At 34.4% G+C, this 26594-nt stretch overlaps 1 protein-coding gene across 1 annotated transcript in view; it reads left to right on the top strand.

The window, feature by feature from the left end:
- LOC132698615 (clotting factor G beta subunit-like) overlaps positions 1-25593 on the top strand; it is a 34786-nt gene extending 9193 nt beyond the window's left edge. Inside the window, exon 3 of the mRNA XM_060664808.1 lies at positions 25376-25593. Coding sequence (XP_060520791.1) covers positions 25376-25593 — 218 coding nt within the window. The remainder of the gene's footprint in view (positions 1-25375) is intronic.
- The last annotated feature ends 1001 nt before the right edge of the window (positions 25594-26594 follow it).

Raw genomic sequence — 26594 nt, 5'->3', positions numbered from 1 at the left:
ATATCGTATCTAAAACCGCATCAAAACTGCAAATATCAGTTTAAACTATCATTTTTTGATACATACAGTTATATATTCATGTCAATATCTTTCAAATTCTAGTCAAAATCGGCGTCTTTGGGCACTTTAGTAACGAAAACCTTAATAAACTATTAGATTTCGACGTAAGGCAACCATTCTGAGTCAAATAGTTGCCGATTTGGATAAAATCTTAGTCAGAATCTGCTTTTTCGCCTCTTATTGTACCCAAATCTACCTTAGAAATGCAGATATATACTTAAAACACCTTCTTTTGGGACAAATAACTGGTTTTGGCCCTTGATTTACGGAAGATTATAGCCAAAACATGCATTTTCATAACTTAGCGAACTGAAATCTACATTAAAACTGCAGATAACTACTTAAAAATTCACTTCCTTGAATTGATAATATGTTTTTCTTTGTCATTTTAAACAGATTCCAGTCAAAATCGGCTTCTTCGACTCATATCGTACCTAAAACCGCATCAAAACTGCAAATATCAGTTTAAACAATCATTTTTTGATACAAACAGTTATATATTTATGTCAATATCTTTCAAATTCTAGTCAAAATCGGCGTCTTTGGGCATTTTAGTAACGAAAACCTTAATAAACTATTAGATTTCGACGTAAGGCAACCATTCTGAGTCTAATAGTTGCCGATTTCGATAAAATCTTAGTCAGAATCTGCTTTTTCGCCTCTTATTGTACCCAAATCTACCTTAGAAATGCAGATAAATACTTAAAACACCTTCTTTTGGGACAAATAACTGGTTTTGGCCCTTGATTTACGGAAGATTATAGCCAAAACATGCATTTTCATAACTTAGCGAACTGAAATCTACATTAAAACTGCAGATAACTACTTAAAAATTCACTTCCTTGAATTGATAATAGGTTTTTCTTTGTCATTTTAAACAGGTTCCAGTCAAAATCGGCTTCTTCGATTCATATCGTATCTAAAACCGCATCAAAACTGCAAATATCAGTTTAAACTATCATTTTTTGATACAAACAGTTATATATTCATGTCAATATCTTTCAAATTCTAGTCAAAATCGGCGTCTTTGGGCATTTTAGTAACGAAAAACTTAATAAACTATTAGATTTCGACGTAAAGCAACCATTCTGAGTCAAATAGTTGCCGATTTCGATAAAATCTTAGTCAGAATCTGCTTTTTCGCCTTTTATTGTACCCAAATCTACCTTAGAAATGCAGATATATACTTAAAACACCTTATTTTGGGACAAATAACTGGTTTTGGCCCTTGATTTACGGAAGATTATAGCCAAAACATGCATTTTCATAACTTAGCGAACTGAAATCTACATTAAAACTGCAGATAACTACTTAAAAATTCACTTCCTTGAATTGATAATATGTTTTTCTTTGTCATTTTAAACAGATTCCAGTCAAAATCGGCTTCTTCGACTCATATCGTACCTAAAACCGCATCAAAACTGCAAATATCAGTTTAAACAATCATTTTTTGATACAAACAGTTATATATTTATGTCAATATCTTTCAAATTCTAGTCAAAATCGGCGTCTTTGGGCATTTTAGTAACGAAAACCTTAATAAACTATTAGATTTCGACGTAAGGCAACCATTCTGAGTCTAATAGTTGCCGATTTCGATAAAATCTTAGTCAGAATCTGCTTTTTCGCCTCTTATTGTACCCAAATCTACCTTAGAAATGCAGATATATACTTAAAACACCTTCTTTTGGGACAAATAATTGGTTTTCGCCCTTGATGTACGGAAGATTATAGCCAAAACATGCATTTTCATAACTTAGCGAACCGAAATCTACATTAAAACTGCAGATAACTACTTAAAAATTCACTTCCTTGAATTGATAATAGGTTTTTCTTTGTCATTTTAAACAGATTCCAGTCAAAATCGGCTTCTTCGATTCAAATCGTATCTAAAACCGCATCAAAACTGCAAATATCAGTTTAAACTATCATTTTTTGATACAAACAGTTATATATTCATGTCAATATCTCTCAAATTCTAGTCAAAATCGGCGTCTTTGGGCATTTTATTAACGAAAACCTTAATAAACTATTAGATTTCGACGTAAGGCAACCTTTCTGAGTCAAATAGTTGCCGATTTCGATAAAATCTTAGTCAGAATCTGCTTTTTCGCCTCTTATTGTACCCAAATCTACCTTAGAAATGCAGATATATACTTAAAACAACTTCTTTTGGGACAAATAATTGGTTTTCGCCCTTGATTTACTGAAGATTATAGCCAAAACATGCATTTTCATAACTTAGCGAACTGAAATCTACATTAAAACTGCAGATAACTACTTAAAAATTCACTTCCTTGAATTGATAATAGGTTTTTCTTTGTCATTTTAAACAGATTCCAGTCAAAATCGGCTTCTTCGACTCATATCGTACCTAAAACCGCATCAAAACTGCAAATATCAGTTTAAACTATCATTTTTTGATACAAACAGTTATATATTCATGTCAATATCTTTCAAATTCTAGTCAAAATCGGCGTCTTTGGGCACTTTAGTAACGAAAACCTTAATAAACTATTAGATTTCGACGTAAGGCAACCATTCTGAGTCAAATAGTTGCCGATTTGGATAAAATCTTAGTCAGAATCTGCTTTTTCGCCTCTTATTGTACCCAAATCTACCTTAGAAATGCAGATATATACTTAAAACACCTTCTTTTGGGACAAATAATTGGTTTTCGCCCTTGATTTACGGAAGATTATAGCCAAAACATGCATTTTCATAACTTAGCGAACTGAAATCTACATTAAAAGTGCAGATAACTACTTAAAAATTCACTTCCTTGAATTGATAATAGGTTTTTCTTTGTCATTTTAAACAGATTCCAGTCAAAATCGGCTTCTTCGATACATGTCGTATCTAAAACCGCATCAAAACTGCAAATATCAGTTTGAACTATCATTTTTTGATACAAACAGTTATATATTCATGTCAATATCTTTCAAATTCTAGTCAAAATCGGTGTCTTTGGGCATTTTAGTAACGAAAACCTTAATAAACTATTAGATTTCGACGTAAGGCAACCTTTCTGAGACAAATAGTTGCCGATTTCGATAAAATCTTAGTCAGAATCTGCTTTTTCGCCTCTTATTGTACCCAAATCTACCTTAGAAATGCAGATATATACTTAAAACACCTTCTTTTGGGACAAATAATTGGTTTTCGCCCTTGATTTACGGAAGATTATAGCCAAAACATGCATTTTCATAACTTAGCGAACTGAAATCTACATTAAAACTGCAGATAACTACTTAAAAATTCACTTCCTTGAATTGATAATAGGTTTTTCTTTGTCATTTTAAACAGATTCCAGTCAAAATCGGCTTCTTCGATTCATATCGTATCTAAAACCGCATCAAAACTGCAAATATCAGTTTAAACTATCATTTTTTGATACAAACAGTTATATATTCATGTCAATATCTTTCAAATTCTAGTCAAAATCGGCGTCTTTGGGCATTTTAGTAACGAAAACCATAGTAAACTATTAGATTTCGACGTAAGGCAACCTTTCTGAGTCAAATAGTTGCCGATTTCGATAAAATCTTAGTCAGAATCTGCTTTTTCGCCTCTTATTGTACCCAAATCTACCTTAGAAATGCAGATATATACTTAAAACACCTTCTTTTGGACAAATAATTGGTTTTCGCCCTTGATTTACGGAAGATTATAGCCAAAACATGCATTTTCATAACTTAGCGAACTGAAATCTACATTAAAAGTGCAGATAACTACTTAAAAATTCACTTCCTTGAATTGATAATAGGTTTTTCTTTGTCATTTTAAACAGATTCCAGTCAAAATCGGCTTCTTCGATACATGTCGTATCTAAAACCGCATCAAAACTGCAAATATCAGTTTAAACTATCATTTTTTGATACAAACAGTTATATATTCATGTCAATATCATTCAAATTCTAGTCAAAATCGGCGTCTTTGGGCATTTTAATAACGAAAACCTTAATAAACTATTAGATTTCGACGTAAGGCAACCATTCTGAGTCAAATAGTTGCCGATTTCGATACAATCTTAGTCAGAATCTGTTTTTCGCCTCTTATTGTACCCAAATCTACCTTAGAAATGCAGATATATACTTAAAACACCTTCTTTTGGGACAAATAATTGGTTTTCGCCCTTGATTTACGGAAGATTATAGCCAAAACATGCATTTTCATAACTTAGCGAACTGAAATCTACATTAAAACTGCAGATAACTACTTAAAAATTCACTTCCTTGAATTGATAATAGGTTTTTCTTTGTCATTTTAAACAGATTCCAGTCAAAATCGGCTTCTTCGATTCATATCGTACCTAAACCCGCATCAAAACTGCAAATATCAGTTTAAACTATCATTTTTTGATACAAACAGTTATATATTCATGTCAATATCTTTCAAATTGTAGTCAAAATCGGCGTCTTTGGGCATTTTAGTAACGAAAACCTTAATAAACTATTAGATTTCGACGTAAGGCAACCTTTCTGAGTCAAATAGTTGCCGATTTCGATAAAATCTTAGTCAGAATCTCCTTTTTCGCCTCTTATTGTACCCAAATCTACCTTAGAAATGCAGATATATACTTAAAACACCTTCTTTTGGGACAAATAATTGGTTTTCGCCCTTGATTTACGGAAGATTATAGCCAAAACATGCAATTTCATAACTTAGCGAACTGAAATCTACATTAAAACTGCAGATAACTACTTAAAAATTCACTTCCTTGAATTGATAATAGGTTTTTCTTTGTCATTTTAAACAGATTCCAGTCAAAATCGGCTTCTTCGACACATATCGTACCTAAAACCGCATCAAAACTGCAAATATCAGTTTAAACTATCATTTTTTGATACAAACAGTTATATATTCATGTCAATATCTTTCAAATTCTAGTCAAAATCGGCGTCTTTGGGCATTTTAGTAACGAAAACCTTAATAAACTATTAGATTTCGACGTAAGGCAACCATTCTGAGTCAAATAGTTGCCGATTTCGATAAAATCTTAGTCAGAATCTGCTTTTTCGCCTCTTATTGTACCCAAATCTACCTTAGAAATGCAGATATATACTTAAAACACCTTCTTTTGGGACAAATAATTGGTTTTCGCCCTTGATTTACGGAAGATTATAGCCAAAACATGCATTTTCATAACTTAGCGAACTGAAATCTACATTAAAACTGCAGATAACTACTTAAAAATTCACTTCCTTGAATTGATAATAGGTTGCCGGCGGGGGTACCAAAATCAAGAAAATGGGGAAACCGATACCGGATTCCCGTAAAATGGGGTGGTAAACCGTCCCTAATAGGGCAAAAAATTGCTCGGTTTTCTCAAAAAACGAACCGTTTTCGAGATATAGCCATTTTAAAATGGAAAAAAAAATTTCGAAAAAGGGCCGTATCTCGGAAACGGTGCGTCGGAGGCGAAAAATAAGCGAATTTTCGTACCGGCCTCGGCGTCATTGACTAGGTGGACCGGCCGACTCGGCGTGGGGAATCGACTGGCAAAGTCTCAACCCCCCCCTCCAAAATTTACCCCCTCGAATTTTGTAATTTTTGAAAAAAAAAATCGGAGAAAATGCCTTCTAAGGGTAAAGGGGGGTGAGAAGCGACCCCTTTGTTGGCGAAAATTTCGTGCGTTTTTCGATCCGATGAGCCGTTTTCGAGATTTCGACATTTTTGATTTACGGAAGATTATAGCCAAAACATGCATTTTCATAACTTAGCGAACTGAAATCTACATTAAAACTGCAGATAACTACTTAAAAATTCACTTCCTTGAATTGATAATAGGTTTTTCTTTGTCATTGTAAACAGGTTCCAGTCAAAATCGGCTTCTTCGATTCATATCGTATCTAAAACCGCATCAAAACTGCAAATATCAGTTTAAACTATCATTTTTTGATACATACAGTTATATATTCATGTCAATATCTTTCAAATTCTAGTCAAAATCATCGTCTTTGGGCACTTTAGTAACGAAAACCTTAATAAACTATTAGATTTCGACGTAAGGCAACCATTCTGAGTCAAATAGTTGCCGATTTGGATAAAATCTTAGTCAGAATCTGCTTTTTCGCCTCTTATTGTACCCAAATCTACCTTAGAAATGCAGATATATACTTAAAACACCTTCTTTTGGGACAAATAACTGGTTTTGGCCCTTGATTTACGGATGATTATAGCCAAAACATGCATTTTCATAACTTAGCGAACTGAAATCTACATTAAAACTGCAGATAACTACTTAAAAATTCACTTCCTTGAATTGATAATATGTTTTTCTTTGTCATTTTAAACAGATTCCAGTCAAAATCGGCTTCTTCGACTCATATCGTACCTAAAACCGCATCAAAACTGCAAATATCAGTTTAAACAATCATTTTTTGATACAAACAGTTATATATTTATGTCAATATCTTTCAAATTCTAGTCAAAATCGGCGTCTTTGGGCATTTTAGTAACGAAAACCTTAATAAACTATTAGATTTCGACGTAAGGCAACCATTCTGAGTCTAATAGTTGCCGATTTCGATAAAATCTTAGTCAGAATCTGCTTTTTCGCCTCTTATTGTACCCAAATCTACCTTAGAAATGCAGATATATACTTAAAACACCTTCTTTTGGGACAAATAACTGGTTTTTGCCCTTGATTTACGGAAGATTATAGCCAAAACATGCATTTTCATAACTTAGCGAACTGAAAGCTACATTAAAACTGCAGATAACTACTTAAAAATTCACTTCCTTGAATTGATAATATGTTTTTCTTTGTCATTTTAAACAGATTCCAGTCAAAATCGGCTTCTTCGATTCATATCGTATCTAAAACCGCATCAAAACTGCAAATATCAGTTTAAACTATCATTTTTTGATACAAATAGTTATATATTCATGTCAATATCTTTCAAATTCTAGTCAAAATCGGCGTCTTTGGGCATTTTAGTAACAAAAACCTTAATAAACTATTAGATTTCGACGTAAGGCAACCATTCTGAGTCAAATAGTTGCCGATTTCGATAAAATCTTAGTCAGAATCTGCTTTTTCGCCTCTTATTGTACCCAAATCTACCTTAGAAATGCAGATAAATACTTAAAACACCTTCTTTTGGGACAAATAACTGGTTTTGGCCCTTGATTTACGGAAGATTATAGCCAAAACATACATTTTCATAACTTAGCGAACTGAAATCTACATTAAAACTGCAGATAACTACTTAAAAATTCACTTCCTTGAATTGATAATAGGTTTTTCTTTGTCATTTTAAACAGGTTCCAGTCAAAATCGGCTTCTTCGATTCATATCGTATCTAAAACCGCATCAAAACTGCAAATATCAGTTTAAACTATCATTTTTTGATACAAACAGTTATATATTCATGTCAATATCTTTCAAATTCTAGTCAAAATCGGCGTCTTTGGGCATTTTAGTAACGAAAAACTTAATAAACTATTAGATTTCGACGTAAAGCAACCATTCTGAGTCAAATAGTTGCCGATTTCGATAAAATCTTAGTCAGAATCTGCTTTTTCGCCTTTTATTGTACCCAAATCTACCTTAGAAATGCAGATATATACTTAAAACACCTTCTTTTGGGACAAATAACTGGTTTTGGCCCTTGATTTACGGAAGATTATAGCCAAAACATGCATTTTCATAACTTAGCGAACTGAAATCTACATTAAAACTGCAGATAACTACTTAAAAATTCACTTCCTTGAATTGATAATATGTTTTTCTTTGTCATTTTAAACAGATTCCAGTCAAAATCGGCTTCTTCGACTCATATCGTACCTAAAACCGCATCAAAACTGCAAATATCAGTTTAAACAATCATTTTTTGATACAAACAGTTATATATTTATGTCAATATCTTTCAAATTCTAGTCAAAATCGGCGTCTTTGGGCATTTTAGTAACGAAAACCTTAATAAACTATTAGATTTCGACGTAAGGCAACCATTCTGAGTCTAATAGTTGCCGATTTCGATAAAATCTTAGTCAGAATCTGCTTTTTCGCCTCTTATTGTACCCAAATCTACCTTAGAAATGCAGATATATACTTAAAACACCTTCTTTTGGGACAAATAATTGGTTTTCGCCCTTGATTTACGGAAGATTATAGCCAAAACATGCATTTTCATAACTTAGCGAACCGAAATCTACATTAAAACTGCAGATAACTACTTAAAAATTCACTTCCTTGAATTGATAATAGGTTTTTCTTTGTCATTTTAAACAGATTCCAGTCAAAATCGGCTTCTTCGATTCATATCGTATCTAAAACCGCATCAAAACTGCAAATATCAGTTTAAACTATCATTTTTTGATACAAACAGTTATATATTCATGTCAATATCTCTCAAATTCTAGTCAAAATCGGCGTCTTTGGGCATTTTAGTAACGAAAACCTTAATAAACTATTAGATTTCGACGTAAGGCAACCTTTCTGAGTCAAATAGTTGCCGATTTCGATAAAATCTTAGTCAGAATCTGCTTTTTCGCCTCTTATTGTACCCAAATCTACCTTAGAAATGCAGATATATACTTAAAACAACTTCTTTTGGGACAAATAATTGGTTTTCGCCCTTGATTTACTGAAGATTATAGCCAAAACATGCATTTTCATAACTTAGCGAACTGAAATCTACATTAAAACTGCAGATAACTACTTAAAAATTCACTTCCTTGAATTGATAATAGGTTTTTCTTTGTCATTTTAAACAGATTCCAGTCAAAATCGGCTTCTTCGACTCATATCGTACCTAAAACCGCATCAAAACTGCAAATATCAGTTTAAACTATCATTTTTTGATACAAACAGTTATATATTCATGTCAATATCTTTCAAATTCTAGTCAAAATCGGCGTCTTTGGGCACTTTAGTAACGAAAACCTTAATAAACTATTAGATTTCGACGTAAGGCAACCATTCTGAGTCAAATAGTTGCCGATTTGGATAAAATCTTAGTCAGAATCTGCTTTTTCGCCTCTTATTGTACCCAAATCTACCTTAGAAATGCAGATATATACTTAAAACACCTTCTTTTGGGACAAATAATTGGTTTTCGCCCTTGATTTACGGAAGATTATAGCCAAAACATGCATTTTCATAACTTAGCGAACTGAAATCTACATTAAAAGTGCAGATAACTACTTAAAAATTCACTTCCTTGAATTGATAATAGGTTTTTCTTTGTCATTTTAAACAGATTCCAGTCAAAATCGGCTTCTTCGATACATGTCGTATCTAAAACCGCATCAAAACTGCAAATATCAGTTTAAACTATCATTTTTTGATACAAACAGTTATATATTCATGTCAATATCTTTCAAATTCTAGTCAAAATCGGTGTCTTTGGGCATTTTAGTAACGAAAACCTTAATAAACTATTAGATTTCGACGTAAGGCAACCTTTCTGAGACAAATAGTTGCCGATTTCGATAAAATCTTAGTCAGAATCTGCTTTTTCGCCTCTTATTGTACCCAAATCTACCTTAGAAATGCAGATATATACTTAAAACACCTTCTTTTGGGACAAATAATTGGTTTTCGCCCTTGATTTACGGAAGATTATAGCCAAAACATGCATTTTCATAACTTAGCGAACTGAAATCTACATTAAAACTGCAGATAACTACTTAAAAATTCACTTCCTTGAATTGATAATAGGTTTTTCTTTGTCATTTTAAACAGATTCCAGTCAAAATCGGCTTCTTCGATTCATATCGTATCTAAAACCGCATCAAAACTTCAAATATCAGTTTAAACTATCATTTTTTGATACAAACAGTTATATATTCATGTCAATATCTTTCAAATTCTAGTCAAAATCGGCGTCTTTGGGCATTTTAGTAACGAAAACCATGGTAAACTATTAGATTTCGACGTAAGGCAACCTTTCTGAGTCAAATAGTTGCCGATTTCGATAAAATCTTAGTCAGAATCTGCTTTTTCGCCTCTTATTGTACCCAAATCTACCTTAGAAATGCAGATATATACTTAAAACACCTTCTTTTGGACAAATAATTGGTTTTCGCCCTTGATTTACGGAAGATTATAGCCAAAACATGCATTTTCATAACTTAGCGAACTGAAATCTACATTAAAAGTGCAGATAACTACTTAAAAATTCACTTCCTTGAATTGATAATAGGTTTTTCTTTGTCATTTTAAACAGATTCCAGTCAAAATCGGCTTCTTCGATACATGTCGTATCTAAAACCGCATCAAAACTGCAAATATCAGTTTAAACTATCATTTTTTGATACAAACAGTTATATATTCATGTCAATATCATTCAAATTCTAGTCAAAATCGGCGTCTTTGGGCATTTTAATAACGAAAACCTTAATAAACTATTAGATTTCGACGTAAGGCAACCATTCTGAGTCAAATAGTTGCCGATTTCGATACAATCTTAGTCAGAATCTGTTTTTCGCCTCTTATTGTACCCAAATCTACCTTAGAAATGCAGATATATACTTAAAACACCTTCTTTTGGGACAAATAATTGGTTTTCGCCCTTGATTTACGGAAGATTATAGCCAAAACATGCATTTTCATAACTTAGCGAACTGAAATCTACATTAAAACTGCAGATAACTACTTAAAAATTCACTTCCTTGAATTGATAATAGGTTTTTCTTTGTCATTTTAAACAGATTCCAGTCAAAATCGGCTTCTTCGACTCATATCGTACCTAAAACCGCATCAAAACTGCAAATATCAGTTTAAACTATCATTTTTTGATACAAACAGTTATATATTCATGTCAATATCTTTCAAATTCTAGTCAAAATCGGCGTCTTTGGGCACTTTAGTAACGAAAACCTTAATAAACTATTAGATTTCGACGTAAGGCAACCATTCTGAGTCAAATAGTTGCCGATTTGGATAAAATCTTAGTCAGAATCTGCTTTTTCGCCTCTTATTGTACCCAAATCTACCTTAGAAATGCAGATATATACTTAAAACAACTTCTTTTGGGACAAATAATTGGTTTTCGCCCTTGATTTACTGAAGATTATAGCCAAAACATGCATTTTCATAACTTAGCGAACTGAAATCTACATTAAAACTGCAGATAACTACTTAAAAATTCACTTCCTTGAATTGATAATAGGTTTTTCTTTGTCATTTTAAACAGATTCCAGTCAAAATCGGCTTCTTCGACTCATATCGTACCTAAAACCGCATCAAAACTGCAAATATCAGTTTAAACTATCATTTTTTGATACAAACAGTTATATATTCATGTCAATATCTTTCAAATTCTAGTCAAAATCGGCGTCTTTGGGCACTTTAGTAACGAAAACCTTAATAAACTATTAGATTTCGACGTAAGGCAACCATTCTGAGTCAAATAGTTGCCGATTTGGATAAAATCTTAGTCAGAATCTGCTTTTTCACCTCTTATTGTACCCAAATCTACCTTAGAAATGCAGATATATACTTAAAACACCTTCTTTTGGGACAAATAATTGGTTTTCGCCCTTGATTTACGGAAGATTATAGCCAAAACATGCATTTTCATAACTTAGCGAACTGAAATCTACATTAAAAGTGCAGATAACTACTTAAAAATTCACTTCCTTGAATTGATAATAGGTTTTTCTTTGTCATTTTAAACAGATTCCAGTCAAAATCGGCTTCTTCGATACATGTCGTATCTAAAACCGCATCAAAACTGCAAATATCAGTTTAAACTATCATTTTTTGATACAAACAGTTATATATTCATGTCAATATCTTTCAAATTCTAGTCAAAATCGGTGTCTTTGGGCATTTTAGTAACGAAAACCTTAATAAACTATTAGATTTCGACGTAAGGCAACCTTTCTGAGACAAATAGTTGCCGATTTCGATAAAATCTTAGTCAGAATCTGCTTTTTCGCCTCTTATTGTACCCAAATCTACCTTAGAAATGCAGATATATACTTAAAACACCTTCTTTTGGGACAAATAATTGGTTTTCGCCCTTGATTTACGGAAGATTATAGCCAAAACATGCATTTTCATAACTTAGCGAACTGAAATCTACATTAAAACTGCAGATAACTACTTAAAAATTCACTTCCTTGAATTGATAATAGGTTTTTCTTTGTCATTTTAAACAGATTCCAGTCAAAATCGGCTTCTTCGATTCATATCGTATCTAAAACCGCATCAAAACTGCAAATATCAGTTTAAACTATCATTTTTGATACAAACAGTTATATATTCATGTCAATATCTTTCAAATTCTAGTCAAAATCGGCGTCTTTGGGCATTTTAGTAACGAAAACCATAGTAAACTATTAGATTTCGACGTAAGGCAACCTTTCTGAGTCAAATAGTTGCCGATTTCGATAAAATCTTAGTCAGAATCTGCTTTTTCGCCTCTTATTGTACCCAAATCTACCTTAGAAATGCAGATATATACTTAAAACACCTTCTTTTGGACAAATAATTGGTTTTCGCCCTTGATTTACGGAAGATTATAGCCAAAACATGCATTTTCATAACTTAGCGAACTGAAATCTACATTAAAAGTGCAGATAACTACTTAAAAATTCACTTCCTTGAATTGATAATAGGTTTTTCTTTGTCATTTTAAACAGATTCCAGTCAAAATCGGCTTCTTCGATACATGTCGTATCTAAAACCGCATCAAAACTGCAAATATCAGTTTAAACTATCATTTTTTGATACAAACAGTTATATATTCATGTCAATATCATTCAAATTCTAGTCAAAATCGGCGTCTTTGGGCATTGTAATAACGAAAACCTTAATAAACTATTAGATTTCGACGTAAGGCAACCATTCTGAGTCAAATAGTTGCCGATTTCGATACAATCTTAGTCAGAATCTGTTTTTCGCCTCTTATTGTACCCAAATCTACCTTAGAAATGCAGATATATACTTAAAACACCTTCTTTTGGGACAAATAATTGGTTTTCGCCCTTGATTTACGGAAGATTATAGCCAAAACATGCATTTTCATAACTTAGCGAACTGAAATCTACATTAAAACTGCAGATAACTACTTAAAAATTCACTTCCTTGAATTGATAATAGGTTTTTCTTTGTCATTTTAAACAGATTCCAGTCAAAATCGGCTTCTTCGACTCATATCGTACCTAAAACCGCATCAAAACTGCAAATATCAGTTTAAACTATCATTTTTTGATACAAACAGTTATATATTCATGTCAATATCTTTCAAATTCTAGTCAAAATCGGCGTCTTTGGGCACTTTAGTAACGAAAACCTTAATAAACTATTAGATTTCGACGTAAGGCAACCATTCTGAGTCAAATAGTTGCCGATTTGGATAAAATCTTAGTCAGAATCTGCTTTTTCGCCTCTTATTGTACCCAAATCTACCTTAGAAATGCAGATATATACTTAAAACAACTTCTTTTGGGACAAATAATTGGTGTTCGCCCTTGATTTACTGAAGATTATAGCCAAAACATGCATTTTCATAACTTAGCGAACTGAAATCTACATTAAAAGTGCAGATAACTACTTAAAAATTCACTTCCTTGAATTGATAATAGGTTTTTCTTTGTCATTTTAAACAGATTCCAGTCAAAATCGGCTTCTTCGATACATGTCGTATCTAAAACCGCATCAAAACTGCAAATATCAGTTTAAACTATCATTTTTTGATACAAACAGTTATATATTCATGTCAATATCTTTCAAATTCTAGTCAAAATCGGTGTCTTTGGGCATTTTAGTAACGAAAACCTTAATAAACTATTAGATTTCGACGTAAGGCAACCTTTCTGAGACAAATAGTTGCCGATTTCGATAAAATCTTAGTCAGAATCTGCTTTTTCGCCTCTTATTGTACCCAAATCTACCTTAGAAATGCAGATATATACTTAAAACACCTTCTTTTGGGACAAATAATTGGTTTTCGCCCTTGATTTACGGAAGATTATAGCCAAAACATGCATTTTCATAACTTAGCGAACTGAAATCTACATTAAAACTGCAGATAACTACTTAAAAATTCACTTCCTTGAATTGATAATAGGTTTTTCTTTGTCATTTTAAACAGATTCCAGTCAAAATCGGCTTCTTCGATACATGTCGTATCTAAAACCGCATCAAAACTGCAAATATCAGTTTAAACTATCATTTTTTGATACAAACAGTTATATATTCATGTCAATATCATTCAAATTCTAGTCAAAATCGGCGTCTTTGGGCATTTTAATAACGAAAACCTTAATAAACTATTAGATTTCGACGTAAGGCAACCATTCTGAGTCAAATAGTTGCCGATTTCGATACAATCTTAGTCAGAATCTGTTTTTCGCCTCTTATTGTACCCAAATCTACCTTAGAAATGCAGATATATACTTAAAACACCTTCTTTTGGGACAAATAATTGGTTTTCGCCCTTGATTTACGGAAGATTATAGCCAAAACATGCATTTTCATAACTTAGCGAACTGAAATCTACATCAAAACTGCAGATAACTACTTAAAAATTCACTTCCTTGAATTGATAATAGGTTTTTCTTTGTCATTTTAAACAGATTCCAGTCAAAATCGGCTTCTTCGATTCATATCGTACCTAAACCCGCATCAAAACTGCAAATATCAGTTTAAACTATCATTTTTTGATACAAACAGTTATATATTCATGTCAATATCTTTCAAATTCTAGTCAAAATCGGCGTCTTTGGGCATTTTAGTAACGAAAACCTTAATAAACTATTAGATTTCGACGTAAGGCAACCTTTCTGAGTCAAATAGTTGCCGATTTCGATAAAATCTTAGTCAGAATCTCCTTTTTCGCCTCTTATTGTACCCAAATCTACCTTAGAAATGCAGATATATACTTAAAACATCTTCTTTTGGACAAATAATTGGTTTTCGCCCTTGATTTACGGAAGATTATAGCCAAAACATGCATTTTCATAACTTAGCGAACTGAAATCTACATTAAAACTGCAGATAACTACTTAAAAATTCAGTTCCTTGAATTGATAATAGGTTTTTCTTTGTCATTTTAAACAGATTCCAGTCAAAATCGGCTTCTTCGATTCATATCGTATCTAAAACCGCATCAAAACTGCAAATATCAGTTTAAACTATCATTTTTTGATACAAACAGTTATATATTCATGTCAATATCTTTCAAATTCTAGTCAAAATCGGCGTCTTTGGGCATTTTAGTAACGAAAACCTTAATAAACTATTAGATTTCGACGTAAGGCAACCTTTCTGAGTCAAATAGTTGCCGATTTCGATAAAATCTTAGTCAGAATCTGCTTTTTCGCCTCTTATTGTACCCAAATCTACCTTAGAAATGCAGATATATACTTAAAACACCTTCTTTTAGGACAAATAATTGGTTTTCGCCCTTGATTTACGGAAGATTATAGCCAAAACATGCATTTTCATAACTTAGCGAACTGAAATCTACATTAAAAGTGCAGATAACTACTTAAAAATTCACTTCCTTGAATTGATAATAGGTTTTTCTTTGTCATTTTAAACAGATTCCAGTCAAAATCGGCTTCTTCGACTCATATCGTACCTAAAACCGCATCAAAACTGCAAATATCAGTTTAAACTATCATTTTTTGATACAAACAGTTATATATTCATGTCAATATCTTTCAAATTCTAGTCAAAATCGGCGTCTTTGTGCATTTTAGTAACGAAAACCTTAATAAACTATTAGATTTCGACGTAAGGCAACCTTTCTGAATCAAATAGTTGCCGATTTCGATAAAATCTTAGTCAGAATCTGCTTTTTCGCCTCTTATTGTACCCAAATCTACCTTAGAAATGCAGATATATACTTAAAACACCTTCTTTTGGGACAAATAATTGGTTTTCGCCCTTGATTTACGGAAGATTATAGCCAAAACATGCATTTTCATAACTTAGCGAACTGAAATCTACATTAAAAGTGCAGATAACTACTTAAAAATTAACTTCCTTGAATTGATAATAGGTTTTTCTTTGTCATTTTAAACAGATTCCAGTCAAAATCGGCTTCTTCGACCCATATTGTACCTACAACCGCATCAAAACTGCAAATATCAGTTTAAACTATCATTTTTTGATACAAACAGTTATATATTCATGTCAATATCATTCAAATTCTAGTCAAAATCGGCGTCTTTGGGCATTTTAGTAACGAAAACCTTAATAAACTATTAGATTTCGACGTAAGGCAACCTTTCTGAGTCAAATAGTTGCCGATTTTGATAAAATCTCAGTCAGAATCTGCTTTTTCGCCTCTTATTGTACCCAAATCTACCTTAGAAATGCAGATATATACTTAAAACACCTTCTTTTGGGACAAATAATTGGTTTTCGCCCTTGATTTACGGAAGATTATAGCCAAAACATGCATTTTCATAACATAGCGAACTGAAATCTACATTAAAACTGCAGATAACTACTTAAAAATTCACTTCCTTGAATTGATAATAGGTTTTTCTTTGTCATTTTAAACAGATTCCAGTCAAAATCGGCTTCTTCGACTCATATCGTACCTAAAACCGCATCAAAACTGCAAATATCAGTTTAAACTATCATTTTTTGATACAAACAGTTATATATTCATGTCAATATCTTTCAAAATCTAATCAAAATCATCGTCTTTGGGCATTTTAGTAACGAAAACCTTAATAAACTATTAGATTTCGACGTAAGGCAACCATTCTGAGTCAAATAGTTTCCGATTTCGATAAAATCTTAGTCAGAATCTGCTTTTTCGCCTCTTATTGTACTCAAATCTACCTTAGAAATGCAGATATATACTCAGAACACCTTCTTTTGGGACAAATAATTGGTTTTCGCCCTTGATTTACGGAAGATTATAGCCAAAACATGCATTTTCATAACTTAGCGAACTGAAATCTACATTAAAACTGCAGATAACTACTTAAAAATTCACTTCCTTGAATTGATAATAGGTTTTTCTTTGTCATTTTAAACAGATTCCAGTCAAAATCGGCTTCTTCGATTCATATCGTATCTAAAACCGCATCAAAACTGCAAATATCAGTTTAAACTATCATTTTTTGATACAAACAGTTATATATTCATGTCAATATCTTTCAAATTCTAGTCAAAATCTGCGTCTTTGGGCATTTTAGTAACGAAAACCTTAATAAACTATTAGATTTCGACGTAAGGCAACCTTTCTGAGTCAAATAGTTGCCGATTTCAAAAAAATCCTAGTCAGAATCTGCTTTTTCGCCTCTTATTGTACCCAAATCTACCTTAGAAATGCAGATATATACTTAAAACACCTTCTTTTGGGACAAATAATTGGTTTTCGCCCTTGATTTACGGAAGATTATAGCCAAAACATGCATTTTCATAACTTAGCGAACTTATTTGTCCCAAAAGAAGGTGTTTTAAGTATATATCTACATTTCTAAGGTAGATTTGGGTACAATAAGAGGCGAAAAAGCAGATTCTGACTAAGATTTTATCGAAATCGGCAACTATTTGACTCAGAATGGTTGCCTTACGTCGAAATCTAATAGTTTATTAAGGTTTTCGTTACTAAAATGCCCAAAGACGCCGATTTTGACTAGAATTTGAAAGATATTGACATGAATATATAACTGTTTGTATCAAAAAATGATAGTTTAAACTGATATTTGCAGTTTTGATGCGGTTTTAGGTACGATATGAGTCGAAGAAGCCGATTTTGACTGGAATCTGTTTAAAATGACAAAGAACAACCTATTATCAATTCAAGGAAGTGAATTTTTAAGTAGTTATCTGCAGTTTTAATGTAGATTTCAGTTCGCTAAGTTATGAAAATGCATGTTTTGGCTATAATCTTCCGTAAATCAAGGGCGAAAACCAATTATTTGTCCCAAAAGAAGGTGTTTTAAGTATATATCTGCATTTCTAAGGTAGATTTGGGTACAATAAGAGGCGAAAAACAGATTCTGACTAGGATTTTTTTGAAATCGGCAACTATTTGACTCAGAAAGGTTGCCTTACGTCGAAATCTAATAGTTTATTAAGGTTTTCGTTACTAAAATGCCCAAAGACGCCGATTTTGACTAGAATTTGAAAGATATTGACATGAATATATAACTGTTTGTATCAAAAAATGATAGTTTAAACTGATATTTGCAGTTTTGATGCGGTTTTAGGTACGATATGAGTCGAAGAAGCCGATTTTGACTGGAATCTGTTTAAAATGACAAAGAACAACCTATTATCAATTCAAGGAAGTGAATTTTTAAGTAGTTATCTGCAGTTTTAATGTAGATTTCAGTTCGCTAAGTTATGAAAATGCATGTTTTGGCTATAATCTTCCGTAAATCAAGGGCGAAAACCAATTATTTGTCCCAAAAGAAGGTGTTTTAAGTATATATCTGCATTTCTAAGGTAGATTTGGGTACAATAAGAGGCGAAAAAGCAGATTCTGACTAGGATTTTTTTGAAATCGGCAACTATTTGACTCAGAAAGGTTGCCTTACGTCGAAATCTAATAGTTTATTAAGGTTTTCGTTACTAAAATGCCCAAAGACGCCGATTTTGACTAGAATTTGAAAGATATTGACATGAATATATAACTGTTTGTATCAAAAAATGATAGTTTAAATTGATATTTGCAGTTTTGATGCGGTTTTAGATACGATATGAATCGAAGAAGCCGATTTTGACTGGAATCTGTTTAAAATGACAAAGAAAAACCTATTATCAATTCAAGGAAGTGAATTTTTAAGTAGTTATCTGCAGTTTTAATGTAGATTTCAGTTCGCTAAGTTATGAAAATGCATGTTTTGGCTATAATCTTCCGTAAATCAAGGGCGAAAACCAATTATTTGTCCCAAAAGAAGGTGTATCGTCGTATCTCGGAAACGGTGCGTCGGAGGCGAAAAATAAGCGAATTTTCGTACCGGCCTCGGCCTCATTGATTAGAGGGACCGGCCGACTCGGCGTGGGGAATCGACTGGCAAAGTCTCAACCCCCCCCTCCAAAATTTACCCCCTCGAATTTTGTAATTTTTGAAAAAAAAATCGGAGAAAATGCCTTCTAAGGGTAAAGGGGGGTGAGAAGCGACCCTAATGGGGCGAAAATTTCGTGCGTTTTTCGATCCGACGAGCCGTTTTCGAGATTTCGACATTTTCGAAAAATTTTCGAAAAAGGGCCGTATCTCGGAAACGGTGCGTCGGAGGCGAAAAATAAGCGAATTTTCGTACCGGCCTCAGCTTTATTAACTAGGTGGACCGGCGAACTCGGCGTGGGGAATCGACTGGCAAAGTATCAAATCCAAATTTTACCCCCTCGAATTTTGTAATTTTTGAAAAAAAAAAAATCGGAGAAAATGTCTTCTAAGGGTAAAGGGGGTGAGAAGCGACCCCTTTGGGGTGAAAATTTTGTCCTTTTTTTGATTGGACGAACCGTTTTCGAGTTATGGCCATTTTAAAATCGAAAAAAAAAAACGAAAAAGGGCCGTATCTCGGTAACGGTGCGTCGGAGGCGAAAAATAAGCGAATTTTCGTACCGAGCTCAATATAACGCGCGTAGAATTCAAGTTTTAAATTTTAAATCGAGGTAGGCTCGCAATACTCTATAGGATGCCGGCGGGGGTACCAAAATCAAGAAAATGGGGAAACCGATACCGGATTCCCGTAAAATGGGGTGGTAAACCGTCCCTTATGGGGCAAAAAATTGCTCGGTTTTCTCAAAAAACGAACCGTTTTCGAGATATAGCCATTTTAAAATCGAAAAAAAAATTTCGAAAAAATGCCGTATCTCGGTAAGGGTGCGTCGGAGGCGAAAAATAAGCGAATTTTCGTAACGAGCTCGATATAACGCGCGTAGAGTGGTGCGGATTCGTAACCGCTATAGCCTGGTAGGTTTCCGACGTTCCTCCTATCCATTCAAGTTTTAAATTTTAAATCGAGGTAGGCTGGCAATACTCTATACGATGCCGGCGGGGGTACCAAAATCAAGAAAATGGGGAAACCGATACCGGATTCCCGTAAAATTTGGTGGTAAAGCGTCCCCTATGGGGCAAAAAATTGCTCGGTTTTCTCAAAAAACGAACCGTTTTCGAGATATAGCCATTTTAAAATCGAAAAAAAAATTTCGAGAAAGGGCCGTATCTCGGTAAGGGTTCGTCGGAGGCGAAAAATAAGCGAATTTTCGTACCGAGCTCAATATAACGCGCGTAGAGTGGTGCGGATTCGTAACCACTATAGCCTGGTAGGTTTCCGACGTTCCTCCTATCCATTCAAGTTTTAAATTTTAAATCGAGGTAGGCTCGCAATACTCTATACGATGCCGGCGGGGGTACCAAAATCAAGAAAATGGGGAAACTGACACCGGATTCCCGTAAAATTTTTTTCGTACCGAGCTCAATATAACGCGCGTAGAGTGGTGCGGATTCGTAACCACTATAGCCTGGTAGGTTTCCGACGTTCCTCCTATCCATTCAAGTTTTAAATTTTAAATCGAGGTAGGCTCGCAATACTCTATACGATGCCGGCGGGGGTACCAAAATCAAGAAAATGGGGAAACCGATACCGGATTCCCGTAAAATGGGATGGTAAAGCGTCCCCTATGGGGCAAAAAATTGCTCGGTTTTCCCAAAAAACGAACCGTTTTCGAGCTATAGCCATTTTAAAATGGAAAAAAAAAATTCGAAAAAGGGCCGTATCTCGGAAACGGTGCGTCGGAGGCGAAAAATAAGCGAATTTTCGTCCCGAGTTTATCATAACGCGCGTAAAGTGGTACGGTTTCGTAACCACTATAGTTTGGTAGGCTTCCGACGTTCCTCCTATCCATTCAAGTTTGAAATTTTAAAGCGAGGTAGGCTTTCATTTTTCCCTTATTAAAATCGATCGATTATTTTCGTGATTTTTGCATCTCTTAAATATGGCAACGTCCGACGATTCTCTAACAGCCGTTATTTTACCCGCGAAAAAATGATTTACGATCGACGGACAGAAAACCGTTATAAAAGTTGATGGGGTGACACTGTTGCCAGAAGCATCCCTGCATTGTGATTTATATCGATTTTTATTGAAAAAAAGATCAATTTCAATTCAACGAAAAGAGACGGGATGCAGTTGAAAGTGTTTCCAGATAGATTTCGACGATTCTCATAATTGGTAAAGACAAAAATTAACTCGCATCATTTTTAATAACTACGTTTTGCGCTCAACGTGGCAACGTTCGACGATCTTAGCGATCGTTATCCTAGGCGCGAAATATTAAATAATTGGTGGGGGTGACAATGTAGGTGGGATGATCTTCATCGAGATTTGCATTTAGTTTGTTTTAAAAGTGCACCCGAGAAAGTTAATTGTGATTGATTTTCTTTTTTTAAGGTAATTAAATATATTTCTATTGCTATGTGCTCCTACCCGGACATGAAGAAAAAGTTTTCGAGTTGCGACTATCTATCGCTAATATATTTTAGTGTTTTTTTTTCTTTGCATTGGTTTTTACATCTCTAGCGTCATGTCCAATTTTTTAAAAATATACCGGTTATCCTTAAATTATTTCCTATGTAAAATCATACGCGGGTTGCGTAACTCTGTTTTCACACGATTACACATACTCAGATAAAAATGTTTGCATCTAATCAGATACAGGTTGTCCCATTTTCTTTACATTGGTTCTATGTGTTACGTTATTATATCGCTTCTTTTGAGTCAACGATACTTTCGTTTTCGTTATTTTTATTTCCTTCTTTGAATTTAAATTGTATACAGGACGTCGCGATATTGTTCCCCGCGGTAAATGAGTATTTCGATTTAAATTTGCTAATGTTTTTGCATCTCTGGCTTTATAATTTTAAATTTAATTTTTTAAAAATATACCGGATGTCCTTAAATTATTTCCTACCTAAAATCATGCGCGGGTTGCGTAACTCTGTTTTTACACCATCACACGTTCTTCGATATGGTAGTTTGCTTTTAATCACATACAGGTTGTCCCATTTTTTTTACATTGGTTCTATGTGTTACGTTATTATTTCGTTTGTTTCGAGCGAACGATATTTTCGTGTTGGTTATTTTTATTTCCTTCTTTCAATTTAAATTGTATACAGGACGTCGCGATATTGTTCACCGCGGCAAATGAGTATTTCGATTTAATTTTGTTAAAGTTTTTGCATCTCTGGCTTCATAATTTTAAATTTAGTTTTTTAAAAATATACCGGATGTCCTTAAATTATTTCCTACGTAAAATCATGCGCGGGTTGGGTAACTCTGTTTTCACACCATCACACGTACTCCGAAAAGGTAGTTTGCTTTTAATCACATACAGGTTGTCCCATTTTCTTTACATTGGTTGTATGTGTTTCGTTATTATATCGCTTCTTTTAAGTCAACGATACTTTCGTTTTTGTTATTTTTATTTTCTTCTTTGAATTTAAATTGTATACAGGACGTCGCGATATTGTTCCCCGCGGTAAATGAGTATTTCGATTTAAATTTGCTAATGTTTTTACATCTTTGGCTTTATAATTTTAAATTTAATTTTTTAAAAATATGCCGGATGCCTTTAAATTATTTCCTACGTAAAATTATGCGCGGGTTGCGTAACTCTGTTTTTACACCATCACACCTACTCCGATACCTACCTACGCTGCCATGGAGAATCTGATTTCTAGTCAGACGCCTTAACCGACAGACCAAGGCTAAATCTGTTTGAAAGTCGAACTATTTCTGGTGATGTGCCATGCGTTGAAATATAAGTCCATTATATTTTTATAAATTTATGTACTCAATCCCCATATTTGAGAAAAATTTCTGGGCTGAGCTGTTAATTAAAAGATATATATTTCAAGCAAAACAATGGCCGTTTGCAGTAGGTAGGTTTCGAACTCAATCCCCATAATTGACAAAATTTTCTGGACTGAGCTGCTAATTACAAAAATTATATTTCAAACAAAACAATTTCCGTTTGCAGTAAGTAGGTTTCGAACCTACACTGCCATCGAGAATCTGATGTCTAGTCACTCGAATTAACCAATAGACCAAGGCTAAATCTGTTTGAAAGTCGAACTATTTCTGGTGATGTGCCATGCGTTGAAATATAAGGCCATTATATTTTTAGAAATTTATGTACTCAATCTTGATATTTGAAAAAAATTCTGGGCTGAGCTGTTAATTAAAAAATATATATTTCAAGCAAAACAATGGCCGTTTGCAGTAGGTAGGTTTCGAACTTAATCCCTATAATTGACAAAATTTTCTGGACTGAGCTGCTAATTACAAAAATTATATTTCATGCAAAACAATTTCCGTTTGCAGTAGGTAGGTTTCGAACCTACGCTGCCATGGAGAATCTGATTTCTCGTCAGGCGCCTTAATTGACAGACCAGGGCTAAATCTGTTTGAAAGTAGAACTATTTCTTTTGATGTGCCATTTGAAATATTAGGACATTACATTGTTTTCATGTATCGGTTTCCCCATTTTCTTGATTTTGGTACCCCCGCCGGCATCGTATAGAGTATTGCGAGCCTACCTCGATTTAAAATTTAAAACTTGAATGGATAGGAGGAACGTCGGAAACCTACCAGGCTATAGTGGTTACGAATCCGCACCACTCTACGCTCGTTATATTAAGCTCGGTACGAAAATTCGCTTATTTTTCGCCTCCGACGAACCCTTACCGAGATACGGCCCTTTTTCTAATTTTTTTTTTTCGATTTTAAAATGGCCATAACTCGAAAACGATTCGTTTTTTGGGAAAACGGAGTAATTTTTTGCCCTTATAGGGACGGTTTACGACCCCATTTTACGGGAATCCGGTGTCAGTTTCCCCATTTTCTTGATTTTGGTACCCCCGCCGGCATCGTATAGAGTATTGCGAGCCTACCTCGATTTAAAATTTAAAACTTGAATGGATAGGAGGAACGTCGGAAACCTACCAGGCTATAGTGGTTACGAATCCGCACCACTCTACGCGCGTTATATTGAGCTCGGTACGAAAATTCGCTTATTTTTCGCCTCCGACGAACCCTTACCGAGATACGGCCCTTTCTCGAAATTTTTTTTTCGACTTTAAAATGGCTATATCTCGAAAACGGTTCGTTTTTTGAGAAAACCGAGCAATTTTTTGCCCCATAGGGGACGCTTTACCACCAAATTTTACGGGAATCCGGTATCGGTTTCCCCATTTTCTTGATTTTGGTACCCCCGCCGGCATCGTATAGAGTATTGCCAGCCTACCTCGATTTAAAATTTAAAACTTGAATGGATAGGAGGAACGTCGGAAACCTACCAGGCTATAGCGGTTACGAATCCGCACCACTCTACGCGCGTTATATCGAGCTCGGTACGAAAATTCGCTTATTTTTCGCCTCCGACGCACCCTTACCGAGATACGGCCCTTTTTCGAAATTTTTTTTTCGATTTTAAAATGGCTATATCTCGAAAACGGTTCGTTTTTTGAGAAAACCGAGCAATTTTTTGCCCCATAGGGGACGGTTTACCACCCCATTTTACGGGAATCCGGTATCGGTTTCCCCATTTTCTTGATTTTGGTACCCCCGCCGGCATCCTATAGAGTATTGCGAGCCTACCTCGATTTAAAATTTAAAACTTGAACTCTACGCGCGTTATATTGAGCTCGGTACGAAAATTCGCTTATTTTTCGCCTCCGACGCACCGTTACCGAGATACGGCTCTTTTTCGTTTTTTTTTTTTCGATTTTAAAATGGCCATAACTCGAAAACGGTTCGTCCAATCAAAAAAAGGACAAAATTTTCACCCCAAAGGGGTCGCTTCTCACCCCCTTTACCCTTAGAAGACATTTTCTCCGATTTTTTTTTTTTCAAAAATTACAAAATTCGAGGGGGTAAAATTTGAATTTGATACTTTGCCAGTCGATTCCCCACGCCGAGTTCGCCGGTCCACCTAGTTAATAAAGCTGAGGCCGGTACGAAAATTCGCTTATTTTTCGCCTCCGACGCACCGTTTCCGAGATACGGCCCTTTTTCGAAAATTTTTCGAAAATGTCGAAATCTCGAAAACGGCTCGTCGGATCGAAAAACGCACGAAATTTTCGCCCCACAAGGGTCGCTTCTCACCCCCCTTTACCCTTAGAAGGCATTTTCTCCGATTTTTTTTTTCAAAAATTACAAAATTCGAGGGGGTAAATTTCGGAGGGGGGGGTTGAGACTTTGCCAGTCGATTCCCCACGCCGAGTCGGCCGGTCCCTGTAATCAATGAGGCCGAGGCCGGTACGAAAATTCGCTTATTTTTCGCCTCCGACGCACCGTTTCCGAGATACGACGATTTGAAAATTTTGAAAATTTTTCAAAAAAACCGCCGTATCTCGGAAACGGTTCGTCGTAGCGAGAAACGGAGCGAATTTCCGTCCCAAAGGGACGGTTTCCGACCCCGTTTTACCCGGATCTGACATCGTTTCCGCCATTTTCCGGAAAAAAGTTCTTTCGGGGGCGGTAACTCCGCCCCCCGAGGTCGGGGGCGGTTCCGCTCCCGGCGCCGAAATCGCGGCCGCCCCCTCCGCCGACACGCCAAGTTTCATCCCGATCGGAGCGGCCGTTCCCTAGATACATCGCGAGCATGATACAAACAGTTATATATTCATGTCAATATCTTTCAAATTCTAGTCAAAATCGGCGTCTTTGGGCACTCTAGTAACGAAAACCTTAATAAACTATTAGATTTCGACGTAAGGCAACCATTCTGAGTCAAATAGTTGCCGATTTCGATAAAATCTTAGTCAGAATCTGCTTTTTCGCCTCTTATTGTACCCAAATCTACGTTAGAAATGCAGATATATACTTAAAACACCTTCTTTTGGGACAAATAATTGGTTTTCGCCCTTGATTTACGGAAGATTATAGCCAAAACATGCATTTTCATAACTTAGCGAACTGAAATCTACATTAAAACTGCAGATAACTACTTAAAAATTCACTTCCTTGAATTGATAATAGGTTTTTTTTGTCATTTTAAACAGATTCCAGTCAAAATCGGCTTCTTCGACTCATATCGTACCTAAAACCGCATCAAAACTGCAAATATCAGTTTAAACTATCATTTTTTGATACAAACAGTTATATATTCATGTCAATATCTTTCAAATTCTAGTCAAAATCGGCGTCTTTGGGCATTTTAGTAACGAAAACCATAATAAACTATTAGATTTCGACGTAAGGCAACCATTCTGAGTCAAATAGTTGCCGATTTCGATAAAATCTTAGTCAGAATCTGCTTTTTCGCCTCTTATTGTACCCAAATCTACCTTAGAAATGCAGATATATACTTAAAACACCTTCTTTTGGGACAAATAATTGGTTTTCGCCCTTGATTTACGGAAGATTATAGCCAAAACATGCATTTTCATAACTTAGCGAACTGAAATCTACATTAAAACTACAGATAACTACTTAAAAATTCACTTCCTTGAATTGATAATAGGTTTTTCTTTGTCATCTTAAACAGATTCCAGTCAAAATCGGCTTCTTCGATTCATATCGTATCTAAAACCGCATCAAAACTGCAAATATCAGTTTAAACTATCATTTTTTGATACAAACAGTTATAT

Source organism: Cylas formicarius, unplaced genomic scaffold (assembly GCF_029955315.1).
Source record: "Cylas formicarius isolate icCylForm1 unplaced genomic scaffold, icCylForm1.1 PGA_scaffold_2__14_contigs__length_35257938, whole genome shotgun sequence".
NCBI classification, from domain to species: domain Eukaryota; kingdom Metazoa; phylum Arthropoda; class Insecta; order Coleoptera; family Brentidae; genus Cylas; species Cylas formicarius.
Note: the sequence above shows the minus strand (reverse complement) of the source record. Positions and strands in the feature narration are given on the sequence as shown.